Raw genomic sequence first — 22,875 nt, 5'->3', positions numbered from 1 at the left:
TGTTAGTTGCTCATGAAATGTCTCTCATTCAGTCTAATTCTCTTTCTGTTGTTTTTTTAATGTCATATATGTATGTCTGTATTTTATGTCTTTATTTGTGATTATTAAGATGTATCTGTTATAAGCCACACTGCAAGTTTTCCCATTGGGGACAAACGCCTTTGAGTTGAACATTCTCTATTGGTTAAAAAATCATGTTAAATTCTCTTCAATTCTTTATTCAGAGTCAGAGCAAACTGATGTTTGACTTGGTGACTGTCCAAACTGTCTGGTAGAGATGAATGTGTTGCGAAGTGACATTGACACAAAGCAAATGCATTTACACCCTTTGATTAAATTTATAAGAGGAACCTTAGTAGCTGGACAACAGTTTTCTCATGCTGCATTCAATAATGTAAAAATAGCTCAAGAGGCTCTGTCTGCTGATTTTCTACCCAAAAGAGGAAATTGAGATCAGCCAAATATGCATCAGACGTAACACTAGGGTTCAACCAATATGAATTTTTGAAGACCAGTGAAGCTGCCGATAGCCAATGTTTTGTGCCAGTGTTGAATATCTTTGACCATTTTCATGCCAAAAAATGACAAGCATGCAGTGTTTCCCCCAGATTTTGTTTTTGTCAGGGTGGAAAAGGCTCTGAAATAGCATTTAGACTATCGTGGGAACCTAAAACCGTCAACTGAAACCCATGCAAATGAAATTCTTTTAGGTGGGTGATAAGTTATGATCAGTTCATTTTTCCAATCCATATATATCATGTATTTAAATAACAAGGGTAGTGGGATCTCTGCAGCCAGAGATGGTTATTCCTGTGTAACGTCCAATAATCATCGGAGCCTTTATTTACTTCAACAATGAAGACTAGCTTTGGTCGGGGAGGGACCTCCATCATAGATGACATAACTGGCTGATATCCAAGGCCAATATCAGCCGGATCTGTCAGCAGCCACAGCAAGAGGAGAATAAAGGCTTCTTAGACCTCCATGAGATGAGTCAGTCTGCAGTGGCTGGTAGAGTAGAATAGTGAGTGGGGAAATCGGAGGGGTTGTCCATCCTTGTGAGAGGTTCAAAGGTCAGAGTGAAAGGACTGACCCAGGTAAGTTGACCTGCAAAACCACTGGGTTGACACCTGGGTCAGACTCTGCTCCATTGGGGGTCAACGGTCAGTGTTTAACCCGTGTTTTGGGGGTGCGCCTCCTTCGTTTTGGTGACGACAAATGCAAACTATACAATATACAGTATTAAGCGCTATATACACTGTACAAGTTTGTTTTTTACAATAAAATGAACTTGGTAAGTTCACAGAGCAACACTTTGAACATGTTGTTGTTTCTGGAATGGAAACACTTCTGCTTTTGATGATGATGAGGTGACGGCCAGTAGAGAAGTGAGGATTAAGGGTTTGTCCTGGGCCGCGTTCAATCGCCCCAAAACATAGCAAACAGGAAGTTTAAAAGGAAACGTGCATAGTGCATTGAACGTCTTGTTGCAAAGTGTTTGTTACGGGTTGTTTTTGGCTGAGTCTATGATTCTGTGTGTCCTCCTCAAAGAATTCTCAGAGCCAATTGTGCCTCCGTGTGACAGGTGTTTGTAGGTAGCCAGTGAAAATCCGTTCCAAAACGTTCCACGCCGTTGGGAGCAAATGTTTTACCCCGTAGCAAAACGGTGCAAGGTTTGAACATGGCCCTTGTCTAGTGATACGAGACATTCACATGTCCAAGCCTCGGTGTAAATGGCTTCCAACATGGGATGGACCTGGTTTGGTATCCTAGAATATTCCCCGCGAATGTGTCAGATGAAGGGTTTTAAGTTAGCAGCCACAGTTTGGCAGTGCTTGTCCGGCTGGTGGTGGATTCCCAGTCTAGCCTCTGCGCTGGCTCAGAGACAAAGAAGCTGTTGTCTGGCGTTCGGAGTCACATTGCTGCTTTACATTGTTATTTAACGTAGCATGATAACACAGTTATCATGGGTCAAGCTAGCCTGCATCCCATTCAGCTCAGTTCAATCCAGTAAGCTTTATTTATACAGGAGGAGACACGCCCGGTGCGCCCTGGGTTCAAGGCAAAAATAATAGAGTAAATGTGTATGAATTAAGGAGTTAAGGTTTCAATTACAGGTGTAATGTATTCTCTTTGAAAGGTGTGTAATAGGTTTCTCAACTCAACAGTGACTGTCTGGCCCTTGGTTGTACTGTCTCGATGGGTTAAAAACACTCTTTCTACATTTTCTATGATCGTTCTAGGGTCACAGGAATATTTTGCTGCTGTTGGGTAAAAAAACTCTTCAGGAGCTAAGAAAATAGCCTTCTTTTCAGCTTGACCACCATGCATTTTAGAGTAATTTGTTCCATCTGTCTGCTCCATCAGGGTGCTGTGACCTCTGGCCCTTGTATCACAAATGTATAGTAAATGTAATGTCTACCAGTGTGTGAGAGCAGTGAGACAGACTGTTCGCCATGTGAGCTGTTTAGCACTATAGGAGCTGGTTTACATTTACACAACAACCTCCACCACCCACTGATTCAGCAGGGCTTTACACCTGTGCTCTGTGTGTACGTGTGTGTGTGTGTGTGTGTGTGTGTGTGAGTGAGTGAGAGAGCGAGAGAGAGAGAGAGAGACAGCTGTCAAAGCTCACAGTCCCATGCTAGTTTTGGTGGACAGGTGTGAGGGGGTGGAGCCTGAGCAAACACCCAGCATTCAATTCTGGCTCTGTGACAACCCCCCCCCCCCCACACACACACACACAGTTGCATTTCACATTTACATTTTAGTTATTTAGCTGATGCCCTTATCCAGAGCGACTTATAATGATTCCCTGTTCCCAGTGGTCTAGTTACCTGGGAAATCTGAGTGTTTTAGGGTCGACTCCCAAAACCCGCCAGGTCAAGGTCAAACTCTGCTTCACTTGGGGTCAAAGGTCAGTGTTTAACCCGTGTCACTACACGTCTGGAATGTCGTGTTGTCTGCCATGTTGAACACAGAATGGAAACTCGTCTGCCTTTGATGATGGCTTGGTGTCAATCTCCTCCTGGATCCGCATCCCATAATATTCCTGGGCATGTGTGTGAAAGGGCTACAGGTGAGCAGGACGGGGTTCAGTGCCTGGCTCAAGGACTATTTGACAGGACGCATTGCAGTCGCAGCAATCGAGCCTGTGACCTCTCTGTTACAGGACACTATTTCTATCCAGCAGGCCAGCCTTCTGCCCCATTTTAAATGCAACAGGAATTTGACCTTGTGGTTGGTACAAATGGACAAATAGAGACTAAAACAATAATCCTGCACCAATGATATTCTGGTCACTACACCTCCCTCTGCAGCTGAATGCACACAGCTCTACAATGCTGAATGCAAATATGAACGCTTTTATTCCCAAAATGAGATCTCTGCCTTTTTAAAAAATGTGACACATACTCCGACAAAATGACTGCTGGCATGAAAGTAAAACTCTCTATTGAATATTACTGAAGTTGTTAGCCATTTCAAGCTATTTAATTAAAAAATAGTAATAATTTATAGCAGTGGTTCTCAACTGTGTGCCATCAAGGTCCAACAGTCTGCAGGTTTTCATTTCTACCAATCACTACAGTTGAAGGTGTGTTACTGTGAAATAGCTAATAACTTCAGTAATATTCAATCGTTAGTTTTACTTTCATGACAGCAGTCATTTTGTCAGAGTAGGTGTCACATTTTTAAAATTGAGAGTGGAAGTATTCATATTTGCATTCAGCATTGTAGAGCTGTGTGTGTTCAGCTGCAGATGGAGATGTAGTGACCGGAATATCATTGGTACAGGATTATTTTGTTTGAGCCTCTATTTGTCCATAACCACTGATATAGAGGATCTTATCATCTGTGTTTTTGAAGCATTAAGCAAAAAACAACAGGAAACACTTATTTTGCCATTTTGCAATGAAACCCGTGATATACAGTATATAATGTGTATTGTTTGTCCTGCATTGTCCCTGTACTGTGTGTGTCAGCATGTACTGTACTACTGTGTTAGTTGTCAGTACGTCTCTTGCACTTATTGAACTTGAATGAACTGATTCAAGTGATTCTGATTCTGACCATAACGAAGCTGCAGTGCGAGGCCTATTGATCCTGCAGTCTCTCAGTCAGGCAGTCAGGACTAAATGAGTAGGACTGAGCGTGCTCTGCTGGTTTGACCACATGAAACAGCCTGTATGTATACACAATCACATGCGTGTGTGTGAGCGGTCGGTAGTTTGCTGTCAGTTGTGTAGTTGCAGAAAGGCTGTCATTTTTGTTTTTTTCCCTCCTTGTGGTTTACTCGCTTGTTACTATTGTGGTGTAACGGCACGCTGTAATAACTGGCTCTGCCATTGGCCACTCCCACTGCAACCCCCCCTCCCCACCTTCTCCTCATCCCCCAGCCCCCTCCTCAAACCAATCCTTGTCATATTTTTATTCAACAACACCTTAATGTACCATGACTGCAGACAATTTTAGTGATTATTATTATTATTATTATTACGGGTGACTCCAGTACGAATGGAACCCCTAACCCTAGCAATGTTAGTGCCTTGCTCTATCTATTGAGCTACACAGGATTCAGGCCCTTTATGGATGCACACACACACACATTCACACACACATACACACATCATTTCCCCTCAGTCATATGAGCGCAGGGAATGAAAAATGTTCCCCTGGGATAAAGATTAACTTCCGTTATTCCAGCAGAAATAGACATCAGAAATGATGCAAAATAACAAACTCGGTGAATGATCTCATCCAGTTGTTCTTGGCTGCTGACTAAAATAAACCCTACTGTAATGTGCCTGTGGTTGGGTACAGTCTTCCTCTTTTAGTTTGGCCTGGGATAGTAGGCTATCTGTACATCCCTTACATGTCCTTACATGTACAATAGACTGCAGCACCACAGTATGCGGTGTTATATAAGAATTAATGTTTTGTGTGCAGGCTGTTGGGTGGATTACATCCCATTCAATGACGGGGCTTAAAACGGCGCTTCTTAAAACATGGGTGCAGACACAAAAATGGGTGCTGGTGGGTTGCTGTTGTTTCCCCACGAGTACGGTTTTATGGCTTTATGAGACTATATGTACTCAACTGTCCTTTTGCTGGACTGTACATCATTTAATAGCATTTACTGGTGTAATTTTCTTTGATATGAGATCTGAACTTCAGCTCTGACCTTAGAGCTTTTAAACACACAAAAAGTTCTTACTGCTGTTTGCCTTTGCAGGACAGCGTAGAAGGCTTTAGTCAGGACAGTTCAGGTTCTTAACCACTTTTCACACCTTCTCAAATTCCCAGAAGGCGTTTCACTGATGCCTGACAGGCCTGTTTGTGTTGTAGAGGAGGGACTGGAAACAGAGGAGACCGTAGTTTGTGCTGTTCACTTGTTCTGCTTGTTTAAAGAAGTAGATATAAAGGATGTGGAGCCAATGTTGCAATATTTTTTTCCGTTTAACAGCTGAATGTTGAAAAATATGATGTAATTAGGAATTTAACAAATTCAAATTTTAAATGTCCAGGTTACCTGGTACCTTCACATTTTGAAGGTTTGACCTGTTTTCTAGTAAACATCACTCCTGCTCTCTCTGCGTTTTAGACCTGCTACATTTCAGTATTCAAGTTTTTTTTGTTTTTTTTTTAAGATTTTTTTTTTGGCACTTTGCCTTTATTGGATAATTCAAAGTAGAGAGAGACAGAGAGGGGAATGACAGAGATCCTGATGTTAAAATCTTCTTGTTGTGTGTTTCAGGTTCTTCCCAGTCAACGTTGCCCAGTTTGACCAGCAGCACCAGTAGTCGCACCAGTCATCCCTCCACGGCTCACAGAGACTCGGGCAGCGACACAGAGAGCTTCCTCGGTGCCGAGCCGGGAGATGACAGCGTCTTCAGAAAGGTGTGGTCAACTGCTGATTGATTTGCCGCTTGTAGTTGGGGTTTGGCGGGGAAGCCGTCACCTATAGGTCAGAGAAAGTGGGCGTGTGACTGGAAGGTTGCCGGTTTGATTCCCAGTGAAAAAGAAATGCACAGTAAATGAGAAACGCACTCCACTTCCGCACAAACAACTTGAACAAGGCACTTAACTCATAACAGTATCAGTAGGAGACCAAGGAGTTGCTGGTTCAAATTCCTGTGTTGCCATACAAAACAATGGATAAATGGAAAAAAAAATGGAAAACATTTAGCCTATTCCCTTAGTTTCAGCAGGTAATCCCATATAAAACAGCTCAGTTACAAATCTTCTACTGGCCGTGGTCCAAGCACACACTTATGCTGAACAGCGTGTTGTGTATATTTTGTGTTTGCCACTGCAACTTCTCCTATAAGGATTATGTGGTATAGTATATGAAGTAGCTATTTTGTTAGTCTGTGTTTGGTTTTTTATTTATCAGTGCCCTGAGGCTGAGATACCAAGCATCTACCAAGCATCTTTTTAAGCCAGTAGCTCTGCACTGCTGCTTGGGGAAGTGCAAGCCGTGGCCCCTGCTGTCACTCTGCTGCTGTTGAAAGTCTGTTTGAAGCAAGGCGCCCTTTGGTGAAAGTTGAAATACTTGTATCTCTCAGTATCTGCTGTGTTGAGCACTTGAAACATGCTCTCGGAGATGTGAACCGTCTGTCCTTTTCGTTGTCAACAACGGGAAGAAGTCAGTGTGGAGAATATCAGCTGCCTTGGAGAATATGATGCCATGGTTTAGATCCCAGCAATAGCACAGTATAGACCAGGGAGGGGCAACCGTGTGCCATGGAGGGCCAAGAGTCTGCAGGTTTTCATTCCAACCAAAGACTACACATTTCACTGATTGGTGAACTAGCTAATTAGATATATAATATAGAGCTGTTGGCTAGTGTAGCGGGTAGAGAAACTGCACTGTAACTGTAAGGTCATAGGTCACATCCCAGAAACAGCCCATATGTCCATGTCAGTAGTCCATGTGTCCTGTCCATGTGCCCTTGACCAAGACACGGACTCTTTACCTGCTCACTCATTGTACAGTAGTTGCTTAGGAGAAGAGCGTCAGCTAAATGCCCAAAATGTAAAATGTAGTTTAGAACCCAACTGTTTCCTCTCCCTGTTGAGTCCAGTGCTGAAGTCATGGGACTGTTCCATTTGACCTCAACACAACCACACACACACACACACACACACACACACACACACACACACACACACACACAGCATGCTCACATGCACTCTCTCCTCTGAATGTATACACACATAAACATTCTCTCTCTCTCTCTCTCTCTCTCTCTCTCTCTCTCTCTCTCTCTCTCTCTCTCTCTCTCTCTCTCACTCTCTCACTCTGTCCCTCTCTCTCTCTCGCTCTCCCTCTCTCAGAGGAAGTCATGTCTGCAGTATAAAGCAGATCTTTCATTCCCAGCTCTCCAACAGAAGCGGCTCTATGCTCTGCTGTTGCACTGCAGCTGGCAGCACAATGGGCCCAGTTAAACCTCACACCTACGAATTAGCTGTAAACGGAGGACTCAAGACCTCCGTATATATATGTGTGTGCATGCATGAGTTGTTTTCCCACCAGACCTGGGCCAAATAGTAGTATTTGCAAATACTATTTATTGTTTTTATAGTTTGATTCACTGGCCAGTGTTGGTCACACAGGACAATACAAGGAGAGCCAGCTAATTTTGACAGTCATAGGAATGTATGTGAAAATCAATTTAGTATAGTTCTTGGATTGACAGTTTACCGGACACCATCTAAATAATCCTATCCGTAATGCCCCACCCATCTGGTACGACATGTAGGCTAAAACAGACGCAAGGAATTATTTGCAGTTACTATGATCTGAGTCTGGTGTTGCTCAGTGTTTTCTATAACTCACAAACAGAAGTATACAGCGTGTGTTGATACCACCATGCCATAACCATTTGCTCAACTAGATCTGCCATTTGGCTTTTAAATAGCATGAGGGCATACATTTTTAACATGGGTGGCCCCAGTGGGAATGGAACCCCTAACTCTGGCAGTGTTATTGCCTTGCACACACACACACACACACACACACACACACACACACACACACTGATTTAACAGATGGCACTTGAGAATCAGACTCAAATTATTTGCCAAGCACAATAAATGTACAGGAATGTCTTGCTGACATTGGTTCAGAGAACCAAAAACTAACACAAGTTACACAGTGTGTAAATTGGCAACAATGCAAGTGGACATGGGCAACAATGCAAGTGGACATGGGCAACAATGCAAGTGGACAGTGCAACACATGTAATAGGCTATACACTATGCATATTACTAGACAAGAATATGTTCAGCATTGAATCACTACAAGACAGTCCAGCCCCAGAAGGCCTGAGGCCTTAAAGTCAATTTAAATGATGATTAAACCTTTAATACATTTTCCTGAGAAATGTTCATTTTCACGAGGCCGTCGTCATTTATTGGTGTGTGTTTTAATGTCAGAGTTGCTATAAAGTGGCTCTGGCTCATTATCCCTGAGCCATGCCATTTGGTCTTTATTATATCCCGTTCCTGTGGGTTAGGTAGCTCTCGCAGTGTTCTGTTCATTCATCTCCTGCTACAATGAAGGAATGCTGAATGGCTGAGTGTACAGGGTGTTCAGGGTGGGAAACTATTACCAGGCAAATGCTGGTAAAATAAGTTAAGTTAGTTTACAGGTAACCAAAAACCAACCATCATTTGTCCTATTCTAAACCTCTAGTTTGCTGGTAAAATGGTGAAAGTGGCTGCTGGACTTGTAGGATTTACCAGCCACTGTGGCTAGTTGACAAAAAGTTAGTTTCCTTCCATAGTTGTGATCAGTCCCTAAGATAATTAATATCCCATCATGCTTAGGGTGTGGCGTCCCTCCAGTTGAGTTCAGTCACTTGTAGAATCAATATTAAGGCACATTGGTGGCTTGTGTATTAAGACACTTTATGTTGGTATTTCCTTTATTTTGTCAGTGCCATGTAGGAACATGGAGCCGGGCAGTTAGGCCTTTAGATAACCAGGCTATTGCTTTTCTCTCGGCGTTTGCAGGGTGATGAGTCAGTGACGGGCGGAGACAGCACCAGCGAGGTTTCGGTCTCCTGCTCCTCCACAGACGACACCGCCAGCGTCGGTCCGCCCAGCTCCAGCCCCGACGGCAGCCAGGGCCTGGGCCGCAGCTGGAGCCTGGAGGAGGGAAGCCAGACAGGGGCTACCATCCCTGCTGGACTGAGCGGTGGTGGAAGGGGAGGAGCAGCAGCAGCAGGAGCAGGAGGAGAAGCCGAGGAGGAGGCCAAAGACAGAGTGACGGAAGTGCCGCGGCGCTCCTGTCTCCTCCGGCCCAGCGTCCGCTCCCTGTCGCCCCTCCGCCGCCACAGCTGGGGTCCTGGCAAGAACAACGGTGGAGACGCAGAGATGAACCAGAGGAGGTGAGACTGGGATGGAGGCTGAGCAGAGTAGATTAGATGAAATGTTTTTGATCCCCGTGGGGAAATTGGGTGATTGCAGCAAACTGACCGCTGACCCCTCTGGTAAAATGTGTTCATGTCTCAGAGGGAGATGCAAAGAAGCAAATTCCTAATTACACTGTGCACAATATGGTAATTGAGGGGCTGTGAAATTCCTAAAAACATTATACTCATAATGGGCATACCATTCTCGCAGTCAAAACACTTGGTATTAGATGCTAGATTTGATAAAGTATAAAGATGATGATAAGATATGGAATGCAGAGGCTGTTGGTGGAAAAGCCACAGTGAGGTTCTGCAGCACACTAAGCTGTGCCTACACAATTGCCCATAGGCCTCTGCAGCAACACTCAGCAGAATATCATTTATTTATTCCTTGGAGTTGATGAGTCATTTTGAGACGGGATGTTTGGGACCGTCTTGCTTTCCAGGCCTAGACATTAGCTGCTAGTGTTACTCTGGCATTAGTCAGTCAGTGTCGGTAAATATGAGTAGATATGAGTAAATTAGAGTTTGTTGACATGATATTTGGGGCGATTTTGTTTCCCAGCCGTAGACATTAGCCGCTTATGTTAGTCAGTCTGGTGTTAGTATTAGTCAGATGTCGGTAGATGTCAGTAGATGTCAGTAGATGTCAGTAGATGTCAGTAGATGTCAGTAGAAGTCAGTAGATGTCAGTAGATGTCCATAGATGTCAGTAGATGCCAGTAGATTATAGCTTGTTGACGTTCCGTCCCTCTGGGCCTTCCTGAGTGTTTCCTTCTCCTGCTGCGAGCAGCTGTGTTGCCATTTGTCTGGCATGGGCAGGGGGCTTCGAGCATACACACACACACACACACACACACACACACACACACACACACACACACACACACACAGACACACACTCATACACACTCATACACATACTCATACACATAGACTCATACCCATGTACACACACTTACACACGTCTAGACACACACACTCATTCACATTCACACACACACACACACACACAGTCATCAATAGACACACACAAACCAATTCACACTCACATAGACAGTACAGTACAGTAGGAATTAACTTGCCATCAACTGTATTTCTTTTTCTCTTTCAATTCCTATTGTCTCTGTTGGTTTGACTCAAACCAACATGAACTGCCTGGAGTGTGGTTGCTAGGTGTTACAAGGCATATACTACCATGTTGGAGGAGTGAAAACAGAAAAAAAACTGCTTTAGACATTTTTCTGATGCTGTTATCCAGAGAGACTTCCAATGAGTGCACCAGTAGAATAAGGTTCACTTCCTAGATTACTAAGATTACAAGCAACCAAAAATACAGATGTCAAAGATCAGGGCCTTAGTGTCCTTACATCATGTGACCATGGAATCATCATGTAAGAGTGAAGTGCTAGGAAAATAAATATAATTGAGGGCCCTCGTAACCACTGGCAACCATTCACTATACCCAGATAAAAACTGCATTCTAGTGCCCATATATATATCCAAACCACCAGCTGGATTAGGCTGCCATCATTAAATAGATTATCCTACCAAGCATGATGATCTTTTTGACCTGCCATTTCCTCATATCCCACTCATCTCTCCCATCATGCACCACTTCCTGTCTCTGGTTCATCCATCACCTCCAGTTCCATCCGTAGTCCTGGTGAGGGGAAGCCGACCTTTCACAGGAGAAGGTACTAATACATTACGCCCATCATTTCATGTATTTTCAGTATTGATGTATTTGTTGCTCGGGCAGTATAATTGAAAATTCATACAGGTGTAGCCATTGTAGGAGACCCGCTTTTTACTGTGCACTTGTTAATGTACTGCTACTTTGTATTGAAATATTCAAGTTTTGCTCTCTTTCACCCATTGGAATGTGCAAAAAATAGTCTGGTAACTAGGTGGTTGAGAGACATGAGAGTTTTGTGTTGTAATGGTAACAATAAGCAGCTACAAAGAAAGCCCAAGTTTGAAAGTTTGTTTCTGGGGGCTTGGAGGAGCAGGATATATTGACCTGAGGGTGAGAATGGAGATTTGCTGGCTAACAAGTTCCTTTAGTCAGAAGAGGGGTTTTGAATGAATCCTGGAGGAGACAGGGAGGCAGAGCAGTGAAACCAGGGTGGGAGTGATGTGATCCTTGAGGAGATGAAGGCCCATGAAAAGTGTGTTACAGCAATCCAGTCTAGAGGAGATCAAGGTGTGGACCAGCTTCTGTGAGTCTGCCAGGGTTAGACTGGGACAATGCTTTGAAATGTTCTGATATACAAGGAGGCTTTTTATGTTAATATGTGGTCATCAAAGGTTGGGTGAAGGTGAAACCCAATGCCCAGGTGAAGGAGGACCTTTGTCTATCAAAGGCAAGATGGTTCATAGGTGAATGTTGGACCTGGCGGGCTTGCCAACTAGGATGGCATTGGATTTGTTGCAGTTGAGCTGGAGAAAGATGTGTGTCATCCACACTGTTATTCTCAAGGCAGATGCTGAGATGTGATGAGGCAGCTGAGAGGCAGTTTTTGTACAACCGAGTGTCATTGGTATAGGAATGGAGTACAATCCCATGCTTGTTGATGACATGGCCGAGTGGGTGCATGTACAAAAAGATGGGACAGAGGACTGACCTTTGGCTCTGTAGGTGACAATGCACGCTCTGGATGTGAAATCTCCTAGTGAAACATACTCAGTTCTACCAGAAAGGTAGGCATGGAACCAGTTCACGGTAGAGCCAGAGGGACAGTAGTGGTGTAGAAGCACTGGAGAAGAATGACATGGTTGACAAAAACTGTACTTGGGTCCAGGGAGGGGGAACAAGCATCAGCTGCCATCAGGATGTCTTTTATGACCCTGAGTGGAGCTGTTTCAATACCAGACCCTGACCCTGACCATCTCATGAAGGTTGTTGAATTTGAGATGGTCTTGCAGCTAGGTGACTTCTGGCAGGAAGCGGATGTTGGAGATAAGCCTAGAATTGGCTGGAATTTCCGGGTCCAGGGTAGGCTTCATTAGCTGTTTCTGGTAATGGCAGTCTTGAATGTAGGTGGAACACTTCCAGCTTGGAATGACTGAATGAGTCTGGATGGGACTTGGGCAATGTGAAGGATTTCATTTTGCATGGTTTCCTCAACTTCTCAATAGGTGACTTTGGTGAAGTAATGGAGAGATCAGAGGATCCCAGGCAGATGGAGGAGCTGGAGATTACAGAGTAGATGCTATTGACCGTCTCTCTGAAAAAGTCTCAGTTGTTTCCAGTGATGAGAGAGATTGAGGCTTCAGGAGATGATTAATGGTAGAAAACAGATGTCTGTTCCCAGGGTTTTTGTTGATGAGGTTGGAGTAAAACTTTTCACTTTTACTTTGCGAGGGACTTTAAGTAGGACCTTTGATGTTCCTGGTAGGTAAACTAACTGGTGGACAGTGAGGACAGAGTTTTCTCAGCTCTGGAGTGAACCTATGGGAGGGAGAAGGTTACATCATGGTTCTTGACAGGAATGGAGGTCATCTCACAACATACTTATTTTGTTCTTTTGTAGTCATTTGATATAGTACTGCTCCTTGTAGGGGAATTTCCTGTTTACTAGCACTCCCCTGGGGAGGTCAGAAGTCAGGGTCAGCTCCAGAGCATATGTTTATTCCAAACAAAGCAGCAGCTGATTTCATTGATTTGTTCCTTCTCTCTGGTTGAAGGTGTGCTAATTAGGTTAATCAGCGGATGTAGTGATTTGTTGGAATGGAAACTTGCTGGCTCTCAATGGCATATGGTTGGAGACCACTGCTCCAACCGCCAGGCCACATCGTACAACATTCAACAAGGGATGACTGCAGTATTAATGGGTACTACAATGGCTACTGCTGTAGTGGTTTCTAACAGTAGTAAGTGGCATAACACAGAGCAGTAGACCTGTCAGTCCGTAACATTGTCACTGTCCTCAGCCATCCCAGTAACTCCATCCTCTCCATATCCTTTCCCATCTACTCCACCATCACTCCTGCATACCTCCTTTTATATTTCCATCATCACTCCATACCTCCCTCTCCACCTCCAACATCACTACTTCATCCCTGCCTTTTATCCTCCACCATCACTCCACCATCACTCCTCCATACCTCCTTCTCCACCTCCACCATCACTCCTCCATCCCTCCCTCTCAACCTCCACAATCATTCCTCCATACCTCCCTCTCTACCTCCAACATCACTCCTCCATTCCTAACTCTCCACCACCCTCCCTGTTAGTATCAGCTGGTGCCCCCCTGACGCTCCCCTCAGCCATGGCCTGGATAGTTGCCTCAGGTACTGTGTGAGTGTGTGTGACTGTGTGAGAACGATCTTTTTCTGCTTGCTAAAACACAATCACCCACTTTGAATAAGGCACAATGATTTACATGCTCCTTGATTTGCATTTGGTGTGTGTGCGTGTGTGTTTGTGTGTGTGTATGCCATGCCCACTCAATCAGTAGCTGTTCACAGCAGAGAGCTACAGCAGCTACCATTGTTATCCAGCCTTGAGTACAGAAAATCTTCTAGCTATACAGCACAGTACTTGCAATAATACTGGCAGGAGGCTTTGTCCAGGCCTTACTATGACAGATATAGTCATCTACATTCACCGCCCTGAGGATAGGTGAGTGCTTCTTTATGCTGGTCAGCGATGATCACCGAGTCGTTATTCAGCTCGGTTCAGTTTAGTTTAGTGATGTTTGAATGTGCTGGACTGATGATTTGGTGGACAATTGAATGCCATACAAACCCCAGGGCTGGAGAGGAGAGAGATTTACTGCTGGAGCTTTAACTATCACTGAGTGTGTCCTGAAGCCATACAGCTGCAGCCATATACTGTACCTCATACTGAAATGTAGCTGTAGTTTTCCTCTTCATAATCATTGTATTGGATTTTTCAAGGCCTCTTATTTCCAGTAGTAGATCGATGTAATTGGGTTTGTAAATCACAGCAGCACAGCTCTCTATGCTGATGCTGACATTGGAAGTCATTTACCGCTGCGTTAGCTGTAAATCTGCTCCAGAACCCAGTGATAACTCAGCTAGCTAAACACTGCGGAGGACCAGCTGTGTGTGCGTCTGTAAGCGGGTACGTGCATGCATGCATGTGTGTGTGTTTGCTGTTGTAGTAGCAGTGGGTGTGCGTGTTTCTGTATGTGTGTGTTTGTATGCATGTCGACAAGGCTGTGATACAGTACAGCACAGTATGTGTACAGAAGGGCCAGGTGTATATGTGTGTGTGCGTGTACAGTACACTCAGACTTTCACCCAGAATGACCTCTGTCATCTGTCTGTCCATACAGCTACAGCCTGGAGGGCCTGAGTGGAGGTCGGGAGGAGCTGAAAGGCCCCCGCACCCAGGGGCCCCGCATCCTGGAGCCCCCAAGGCTGCCCCGGCAGGAGAGCGAGGAGAGGGGCTCCCTGGTCTCCCTGACGGAGGAGCAGGAGGAGGTGGGGGAGCACAGCGGATTGGACGAGCAGGTCGGTCTTGACTCTCACCATCAAGTTCGTCCATTTGATTTCATATGTTCATTTTGTTTTTTGCAGCAGGCCTCTAGGTCTTCTCATACAAATCCTCAGGCTGATGCACGTGAGAGGAAAAAACAGATTTGTAAAGGTTGTAAAAAACTTAACGCTCAGGGGAAATTTGAGACTTGCCAGATTAGGGATTAGTAAGAATTAATAAACATAATTTTCCTCAGGCATCTCACATTGAATTTTAAGCAAACATCCTTCAAACTTTGAACTTAAGCCAAATCATTTGTTTATTTTTCCTTTTCAACTTGTCAGTTTATTATTCCTGTGTTGGTTGATAATGTTTTGTTCTCCCTTATTTCTATCTGGGTTCATATCCTTTGTTGCATTGTCAAGCATTTTGTGACCAACCTGTTTTTTTAAATAAATCTGACTCGGCCCGATGTCTCCTGCTCCAGAAGTCGAGGAGGTATCGGCCTCTGCGACACAGCTGTCCTCCCATGACCCTGCCCCTCACCAAGTCTGTATCCATGCTCACCATCAGCCAGAGAGACATCGATGGTGAGTGACAAGTCCTAGAGTTGGCTGGATGAATAGATACATGGATGGATAGATAGGTAGATAGACAGGTATCTAGGTAGGTAAATAGTTCAAAAGGTATCTGGGTAGGTAAAACGCTAGCAGCGTAGGTAAATAGGTAGGTAGGTAGCCAAGTTGGTAAATGGGTAAATAGGTAGGTAGGTTAAAAGGTAGGTAGATAGACAGATATACTATATGTCTTGATCACTTTACTAGTTAATCCTCTTCAGCTACCAGACCTGACTGCCCCCCTGCTGTCCATGGAAAGGCGTACTTAGTCATTTCTTTAGTGTTGACAGCATCCACTGCTTTGTTGCTGCTGTCATCACCATACAGCAGGTCTGTGTTATCAGTGGATTGTGCAGTCAGTTCGTTATGAGTGATCAGTGCCTGCTCTGGTTCTTTCTCTCCCCTCCACCCCCCCCAGCAGTGGGACATCTGCGACGTAAGAGGCGAATTTCCTTCTCTTTCAACCTCTCCCCCATCCTCACCAAATCTAAGTCTCAGTTTGTTTATGGTGACTCTTCGTCTAGCGATGATGATGATGATGATGATGATGATAACTTGAGTAAGTATGCTAGTCTTAGCGGCAGTAGAAAATAGCAGCGATGCCAGAACCAGAACAGTAGCTGTTCCCTAGTAGAGACCTCTGCTGTTAGAGCCCTGGATCTGCCTTCCCTCTGCAAGGTACTACAACCCAGAGTCAAAGGCCTCCAGACCGGGTTCACACTGTGTGAATATGAAAGTTAAATATGCATTGGCTTATCCACCTGAAAAGGATGCAGTTCACATTGTGAAGTGGGTTTGGTTCAACTAAGCAATAAGCACACCATAAGGGCAATGGTGCCCAAAAGTTCAGCTGCAGCCAACTTTTTCACAAGCAAACAACTTCTGGTGACTGTTTTTTCAAGTTGCTTGCGGTGTGAATGCATGATTAGAATGGGCTTGTAGAGGAGTTGAGATTGTAGAAAAGCATACCTCCATCCATCCCCCATTGTGCTGGTGATCCCTACTGAATCAAATGACATTGAATAAGACTTTGGCTCCTCCTGTCCCCCACTGAGTCTCAGTTACGTTCATCATACTCTGTCTGTATGTGTGTCCTTCGCATATCTCGAGAACCGTTTGTCCGATCTACTTCACACTTGGCACGTGTATTGCTGGGGAACTGCACCTGGATTGGACACGTGACACGTTCAATATTAATAAACTTTGAATAAACAAGTGAACAGCGCTCTTGGGGGGGGGCTCAAAGTGAACGGGCACTGCACTAGTATACACAAATGCAAAAATAATGGAAAAAAGACATACACACTGTGCAGGTGAGACAAAGAAACCCTGTCTTCCCTAAAGAGAATTGTGAGCCTGTCCACTTTAGTCAAAGACACTGAGCCATTCCTCCCTATTCTCATTCTTTTCTGTCTCCCTGACTGTGTTGCTATCAACACAGGCAGGCCAAAACTTTGCCCTCTTTATCCTGTTTTGGGTTTGTATTTCTGATGCAGACCAGGCGAGCCATGCTTTGCATATTTGTGTGTAAGTCAGAATATTTGGTAGAAATGGTTCTGCAGAAAGAAATGAGGTTGTTTGCTGGAATCTACGCATGACTACACTTAACTGATACCAAATAAGTACAGACTCTGTGGTGATTATTTGGAAAAGTCTGTAATGTATGTTTTGATTTGCATATATTACTTTTTAATTCATATTCTGTGTGTTCAGACTGAAACCACAACTAGGCCAGGGTCAGGGAGAGAGTTCCAAAATGCCATCTGGAACAACAATTCATCAATAAGAGTCTTTTTTTTTTTCTTTTTTTTTTACTTTTCTCCAGGGAAGCTCTGTGCTGTTTTTCTCAGCACAACCCTGCTTTACATTCACACTGGAAGCTTCCCAGTAAAACCACAGTCTTCTACTGTTGGCCACTAAGCAGCTCCACTGGAGCACCTAAAGGTCAAACGCCTTGCTTATTGGCATCAAAGGTAGTTGTGGAGGGAGAGGATGCATGTCTCGTTCTTTTGCCCTGTCCAGAGTTTTGCAGCTGAGATTTGAACTGGCAGCCCTCTGTTCACAAGCTTGATTCTCTAACCATTAGGCCAGTGAGGTCATTAACTTGCATTTAATGGTGGCAGGACGGCGTAGCAGTTAGTGAGCTCATCCCTCAACCAGAGGTTCCCAGGTTCAATCCCCAGTGTGGCCAAATCTGTTGTACCCTTTACCATGATACCTGGCTGACCCCGCTCCCCAACCAGAGGGAGGAAAGAAAATTTCCCCCTGGGGTGATGAATAGAATATAAAAAAAAAATCATCTGCACTAATAGACATTATGATCTTCTGGTTTTCTCCCGGTTGTCTGAATGTCTGTCCTAGTGCTCATCTCCTCTCCTGTTTCATTCCAGGTATGAGGTCATTTTCCAGCGCCTCTGGATCCCTGGCGTACAGGTCAGTCCCTCTGGATCTGCTGCTGTTCTCCAAGACATCTGAGATCTGTACACTCTAAACAAACAGGGTTCCATATAGTACCAGAAAAGCCAGTTCTTTATTCTGATCTACCAGTTTTTTAATGTTGACAAGTCAGAGGTTTCTTTGAGTTATTATGGTTCTCTGTAGAACCACTACCGTAACCAAATACCCTCCTTTTTCTGGGTGTATGACTGTAGGCATTGTGAATGCATGCTGTCTGACAATGTTAAAAGTGTGTGTGTGTGTGTGTGTCTTCCAGTATATCAGAGGAGGAGCCTGGTCCTCTGCGGAGCGACACTGAGGGAAAGAGTGTGACGAAGGTCAGCCGGACCTTCAGCTACCTCAAGAACAAGATGTATAAGAAAACCAGGGTGAGGAAACCAGGAGTTGTGTGAGTTACATAAAAAGGTTCAATAAGGGATTCGAAAGGATTCGGATTCGGTTGATAAGCATTGCTATAGAAGATGAGACGCTGGATGTTGTTCATCTGTCTGTTCTTAAGCAGCTTGGTGATTTTCTATCTGTAGTGACCAAGTCAACCCACAAATTAAATATTTTGTTCAGTGATTCTTAGTTACAGCAACACTGCTACCACAGATGGAGCTTTTAAAGTCAACCTAGTTTAAGTCACTCCAGTCATGCATACACCCTGAGGACCTAAAAAGCGCAAGCACACTTGTTCCTCCAGGGAAGGCTAACTGAGCCCCAGGCTGCTCTTCAGCCCCATCCTGCTTCACATTCATACACTTCCACACATTCACACTACGAGCTGCCCGGTACAACCACAGTCTTCCACTGTTGACCATTGAGCAGCTCCACTGGAGCAGTTAGAGGTTAAGTGCTTTGCTCAATTGGATATTTATTGAAGGAGAGAGTATTTCTCATGACTTTCCATCCATATTTTCCCAAGAGATCCAGGTTTTGAACCAGCAACATTCTGGTCACAACCCTGCATCTCTAACCTCTGGTCTACCGCTGCGCTATAAACTGTTTAAAGATGCAATAGAAGGTAATTTACCTTCCACCTGTCTTTTCTTGTGGGAATAGAGTAGGCCTTTTTTGCATCGTGAGTAAGTGAGTCAGATTAGAAAAGAGAACTCACAGTAGTCACAGTATGACTCTTCTAAGAAAACGTATTCAACAAAGCTGGTTATTGTTTTGTTTCCTCTGTTCCAAATTGTTGATTTTTTGACTGTTGCAGCTGCAGACATAGATATGATCACAATCCTGATTATTTTATGAGCTATAATCATGATTATTAGTTTTGATGAAAAATAATTTGCTGCACATTTTTCCATCTTATATCAACACGTTCAAGCCTCTTGTGATTTAGAAACTGCAGTAGTCAATATTGCAATTTGGAAATTGCAGTACTCAATATTTCAATTTGGGTATTGCAGTAGTAAAATATTGCGATTTAGATTTCTTTGTGATTAATTGTGCAGCCCTAGCAGAAACAGACAAGGCACTGAGAGGTGGACAGGAAGTAAAGCAGGAAGACGGAGTTGACTGTGTTTTTTTTTTTTTATCTCCTCTTTGACTTCAGTCAGCGCTTTGCTTTAAAGTGACAGGACTCTGAAGCTTAGCTCAGCACGGCCTCTGTCTGGTTCCTCCCTCCCAACAGTAGCTGAACTGACAAAACTGTAATATTAAAAACCAACCTGTTTTGGCTGCAATAGGCTTCCTCAGTGTTACAGATTGCATGCATAGCAGACAGTAAATATATTTAATGACATCCAACATGGCCACCTCAGGGCCCATAACCAATCAGACACTAGCATTAACAAAATTGCCTGGTGTCGGAGGCACCATAGGATTCCAACCCCTTAAGGACCTAAAAGCCTATCTCACAGTCAGGAGAATTATAGCATATTAACAAATCAGGAAATCTTGAAAATTTAATTTTTCATTCATTCCATCTGAGTAAAGACTTTTCAAATGAAAGATCCAAAAGGCCTCTCTTAGTTCATCCTCTTTTTGTTGTTTTATTCCTTTGGTTCCTCCCTGTCAGACAACCCTGAATGTATATAGATAGAGATATACACATACAGTTTCTACACAGTAGTCTGAAGGTCTGAAAGGGGGATCTAGTTTGGTCGTTTCATCATACCGTCTGTACCAAACTTCAGGGTCATTGCAGAAATAGCACTTCTTGCAGAGAGCCAGTCACTTCCTCATTACAGCTTCCCTGGTGGAGCTTTGGTGCCAGTAGCTTCGTCTGCTCAGCCACGGCCCGGGATGTTATACAGGAGATTCTTAGAAAGCCATGGCTTCTCGCTGAAGCGGAAAGGTTGGCTGGAGGTAGGCTGATTAAGTGTTTGGTTTCTTAGTCAGATTTGAGTGAACGATATCATGTTGAAAGAGAGAACTGTCCCCATGGCTTTAGTGCAGTGAGGTCATTGCCTGTTATGTCTGTTTAGATTGTCAAAGGTGATTACTTCCCCTGTGCTTCTGCTACCCAATGACTTGTGATATTTGTATAAAAAGAGACTTTTGCTGAGAATCTTCTTGGCTTCTCATGCTTTTCCACTTGTTCAGAATATCGTCAGGCATGATTCATAGAGAAATGCTGCTGAATTGTGGTGAGGCAAACGTTATCCGGCTTCCGGTCTGTAGACGTTTGACATTGTATTTTACCATTGGTTAGACGGCTATTGTTGCAGGAAGTGCGAATGAATGCTAAGTGTTGTAATGGCTGTAAATGTAAATGGCTCGCTGTGGTTGAGTCAGCCTCGTGGTATCTAGAAGCTGTTGAATTAAATGAGCACTAATACAGTAACGTCTGAGCTTTGCGGTCCTCTCAAACCAAGAGGCCCTGGGCTGCCCATTAAAACAAGCTGGAAACTCCATTTTGCCATTTCCTCTGGGTTTGGGTGGAGTCTCTGTGATGTAAATCCAAAAGAATAAGAGCTCTGTTCTTCTCTGCATCACTTTAGTGGATTGTGATTCAGCGTAGAGAGACGACCAACAGCTGAACAGGACTTCTCTGCTGGTGCCTTTTTAGAGAGACCGCCCTGCAAAGGAAAGGTCAAAGATTGGATTCCCAGCCAATGTGTGTCCATCAGTAGTCAAGTGTGCTGTCAAAGTGTCCTTGCGCAAGACACTGAAGCCCTTTCTTCCCTTTCTCAGAATAAGAGCTTCAGCTAAATGACTCAAATGTACAAAAGAAATACCATTGTCCATTATTTAGTGGAAAAATCCCACTGTCTTTTGGCCCAGACAAACCAGCAAAGACCGTCTGAAAACGAGAATACATCCGATGTTAAAAAAGATCAATTTCTCTCTTAATGAGACAATTTGTTGCCAACATAAATGAGACATCGCTTAATAAGCTAAGCTCCCCTGCTGTGTAGTGCAGCACCAGAGTTTTAGTGTTGCTCTACTGGATTCAGAGTGGAAATGAACACCAGCAGCCGGCCAAATGCTGAGATATGTTGTCAGTGGCTGTTAAGTTAGTCTACTCTACAGGTAACTAAGCAACATTTGGAGTCCTATTCTGTTCTTAACATCTAGTTGACTGGTAAAATAGTGGAGTTTCCTGGCATGGTCGGGTTGTGTTCTTAAGACGTGTTACTTCCACCTGTGCAGGAAAAGGACCGAGAGAAAAGGGAGAAAGACAGGGACAGCAAGGAGAAGGACAAGAGGACGGTGAACGGTCATCTCTTCACGTCGGCCGGCTCGGCCCAGGCAGCCCGCTGCTCCCAGTGCAACAAGGCTTTCAACACCAAGGAAGCCTTCCACTGCACACGTAAGTCCACACATCCTCTTTCTTTCTTTCTTTCTTTCTTTCTTTCTTTCTCTCTGATGCTTGTGGAAAGCGCTGATCAGGGCTTCTTTTGCTGTAAGATTGCTGTAATTTAAAAACATGCTAAGCTCTCAGCACTGTTAGGAGCAAGCAGCACCGTGAAAAAAAGGAGAAAAAGAAGCCAGAGCTGTGAAGAAAGGTTCCATCGCGCATTAGAGATCCTGTATCGAACAATCTCATATCAACTTAATCATTTATTATAGGTCACAATCACACAGATAACTGCCAGAATGGAGGAAATAAAGTGTTTAGCAGGGCATTGGTCCACCCGGAGCCAGCAGAACAGCTTCAGTGTGCTTTGGCATTGATTCTACAAGTGTCTGAACTCTGTTGGAGGGACGCCACACTCTAAGCATGATGGGATGTTAACTGATTAATTATGTTAGGGACCAGACCTGTGTGGAAGCACCTGCTTTCAATACTTTATATCCCTCATTTGCTTAAGTGTTTTCTTTACTTTGGCAGTTAGCTGTAAATGCCTGCAGTGCAAATGTGAATGTAAACCACACATAATTTGTTGAACCAGCTTCATGTTCTGTATGAAGTGAAACGGACTAAAAATTGCTGCTCAGTAATGTAACCCAGTCAGGCGTCCCACTACAGACAACAGCAAAACAGTTCTGTGTTGTTTTCCACTGAACCAGCAGCAGCCCTAAAGAGGATGTAGTTTATTGCACAAGCCTTGGCGCCACCCCAAAAAAAAAAAAAAAAAAAAAAAAAAAGGAGAAACCAGCTCTGCAATGGATCACAGCGCTCCTCGCTCCCTCCTCTCAATGGTCACAATCTGCCGCGGCCTCAGACTGGCAAAACAGCTCTTGTTGTGCGCACAGTCAATCTGGTTTGGATTGTCGGAGCCACAGACAGTTCTGAGGGTGTATTCAGGGGGTTTGTGCTAGCAGATGTTTGGCTGATGTCCATTCAACAGACAAATACAGTGATCCTTTGTCTGAGATTAGCTGGAGTTAGTGGGACATTGACATCAAGCAGTAAAAATCCCAATAAAACCAATTAAGAGCAGAAAACCATTGTAGGAATTTAAGATGGTTTTGCTGTGGAGCTCATTCTCAAGCCATATATCACATACCATAGAGTGCCATACCATACACTATTGTATGGATGCTTTTATCCAAA

At 44.1% G+C, this 22,875-nt stretch overlaps 1 protein-coding gene across 5 annotated transcripts in view; it reads left to right on the top strand.

The window, feature by feature from the left end:
- Positions 1-22,875, top strand: part of LOC139650483 (A-kinase anchor protein 13-like) — a 109,396-nt gene that overhangs the window by 54,603 nt on the left and 31,918 nt on the right. For 4 of the 5 annotated variants that reach the window (XM_071527170.1, XM_071527169.1, XM_071527168.1 and 1 more), the window contains exons 11-18: positions 5,756-5,898; positions 9,019-9,395; positions 11,069-11,116; positions 14,726-14,903; positions 15,356-15,458; positions 17,876-17,918; positions 18,199-18,310; positions 21,528-21,687. In XM_071527170.1, coding sequence (XP_071383271.1) covers positions 5,756-5,898; positions 9,019-9,395; positions 11,069-11,116; positions 14,726-14,903; positions 15,356-15,458; positions 17,876-17,918; positions 18,199-18,310; positions 21,528-21,687 — 1,164 coding nt within the window. The remainder of the gene's footprint in view (positions 1-5,755; positions 5,899-9,018; positions 9,396-11,068; positions 11,117-14,725; positions 14,904-15,355; positions 15,459-17,875; positions 17,919-18,198; positions 18,311-21,527; positions 21,688-22,875) is intronic. The other variant, XM_071527171.1, reaches the window with a different exon arrangement.

The sequence above is a fragment of the Centroberyx affinis genome, unplaced genomic scaffold, assembly GCF_046629955.1.
Source record: "Centroberyx affinis isolate AG114_WGS23_722 - 3 ecotype Tasmania unplaced genomic scaffold, CSIRO-AGI_Caff_v1 ptg001496l_1, whole genome shotgun sequence".
Lineage (NCBI taxonomy): Eukaryota > Metazoa > Chordata > Actinopteri > Beryciformes > Berycidae > Centroberyx > Centroberyx affinis.
This window is presented reverse-complemented; position numbering and strand designations above follow the sequence as displayed.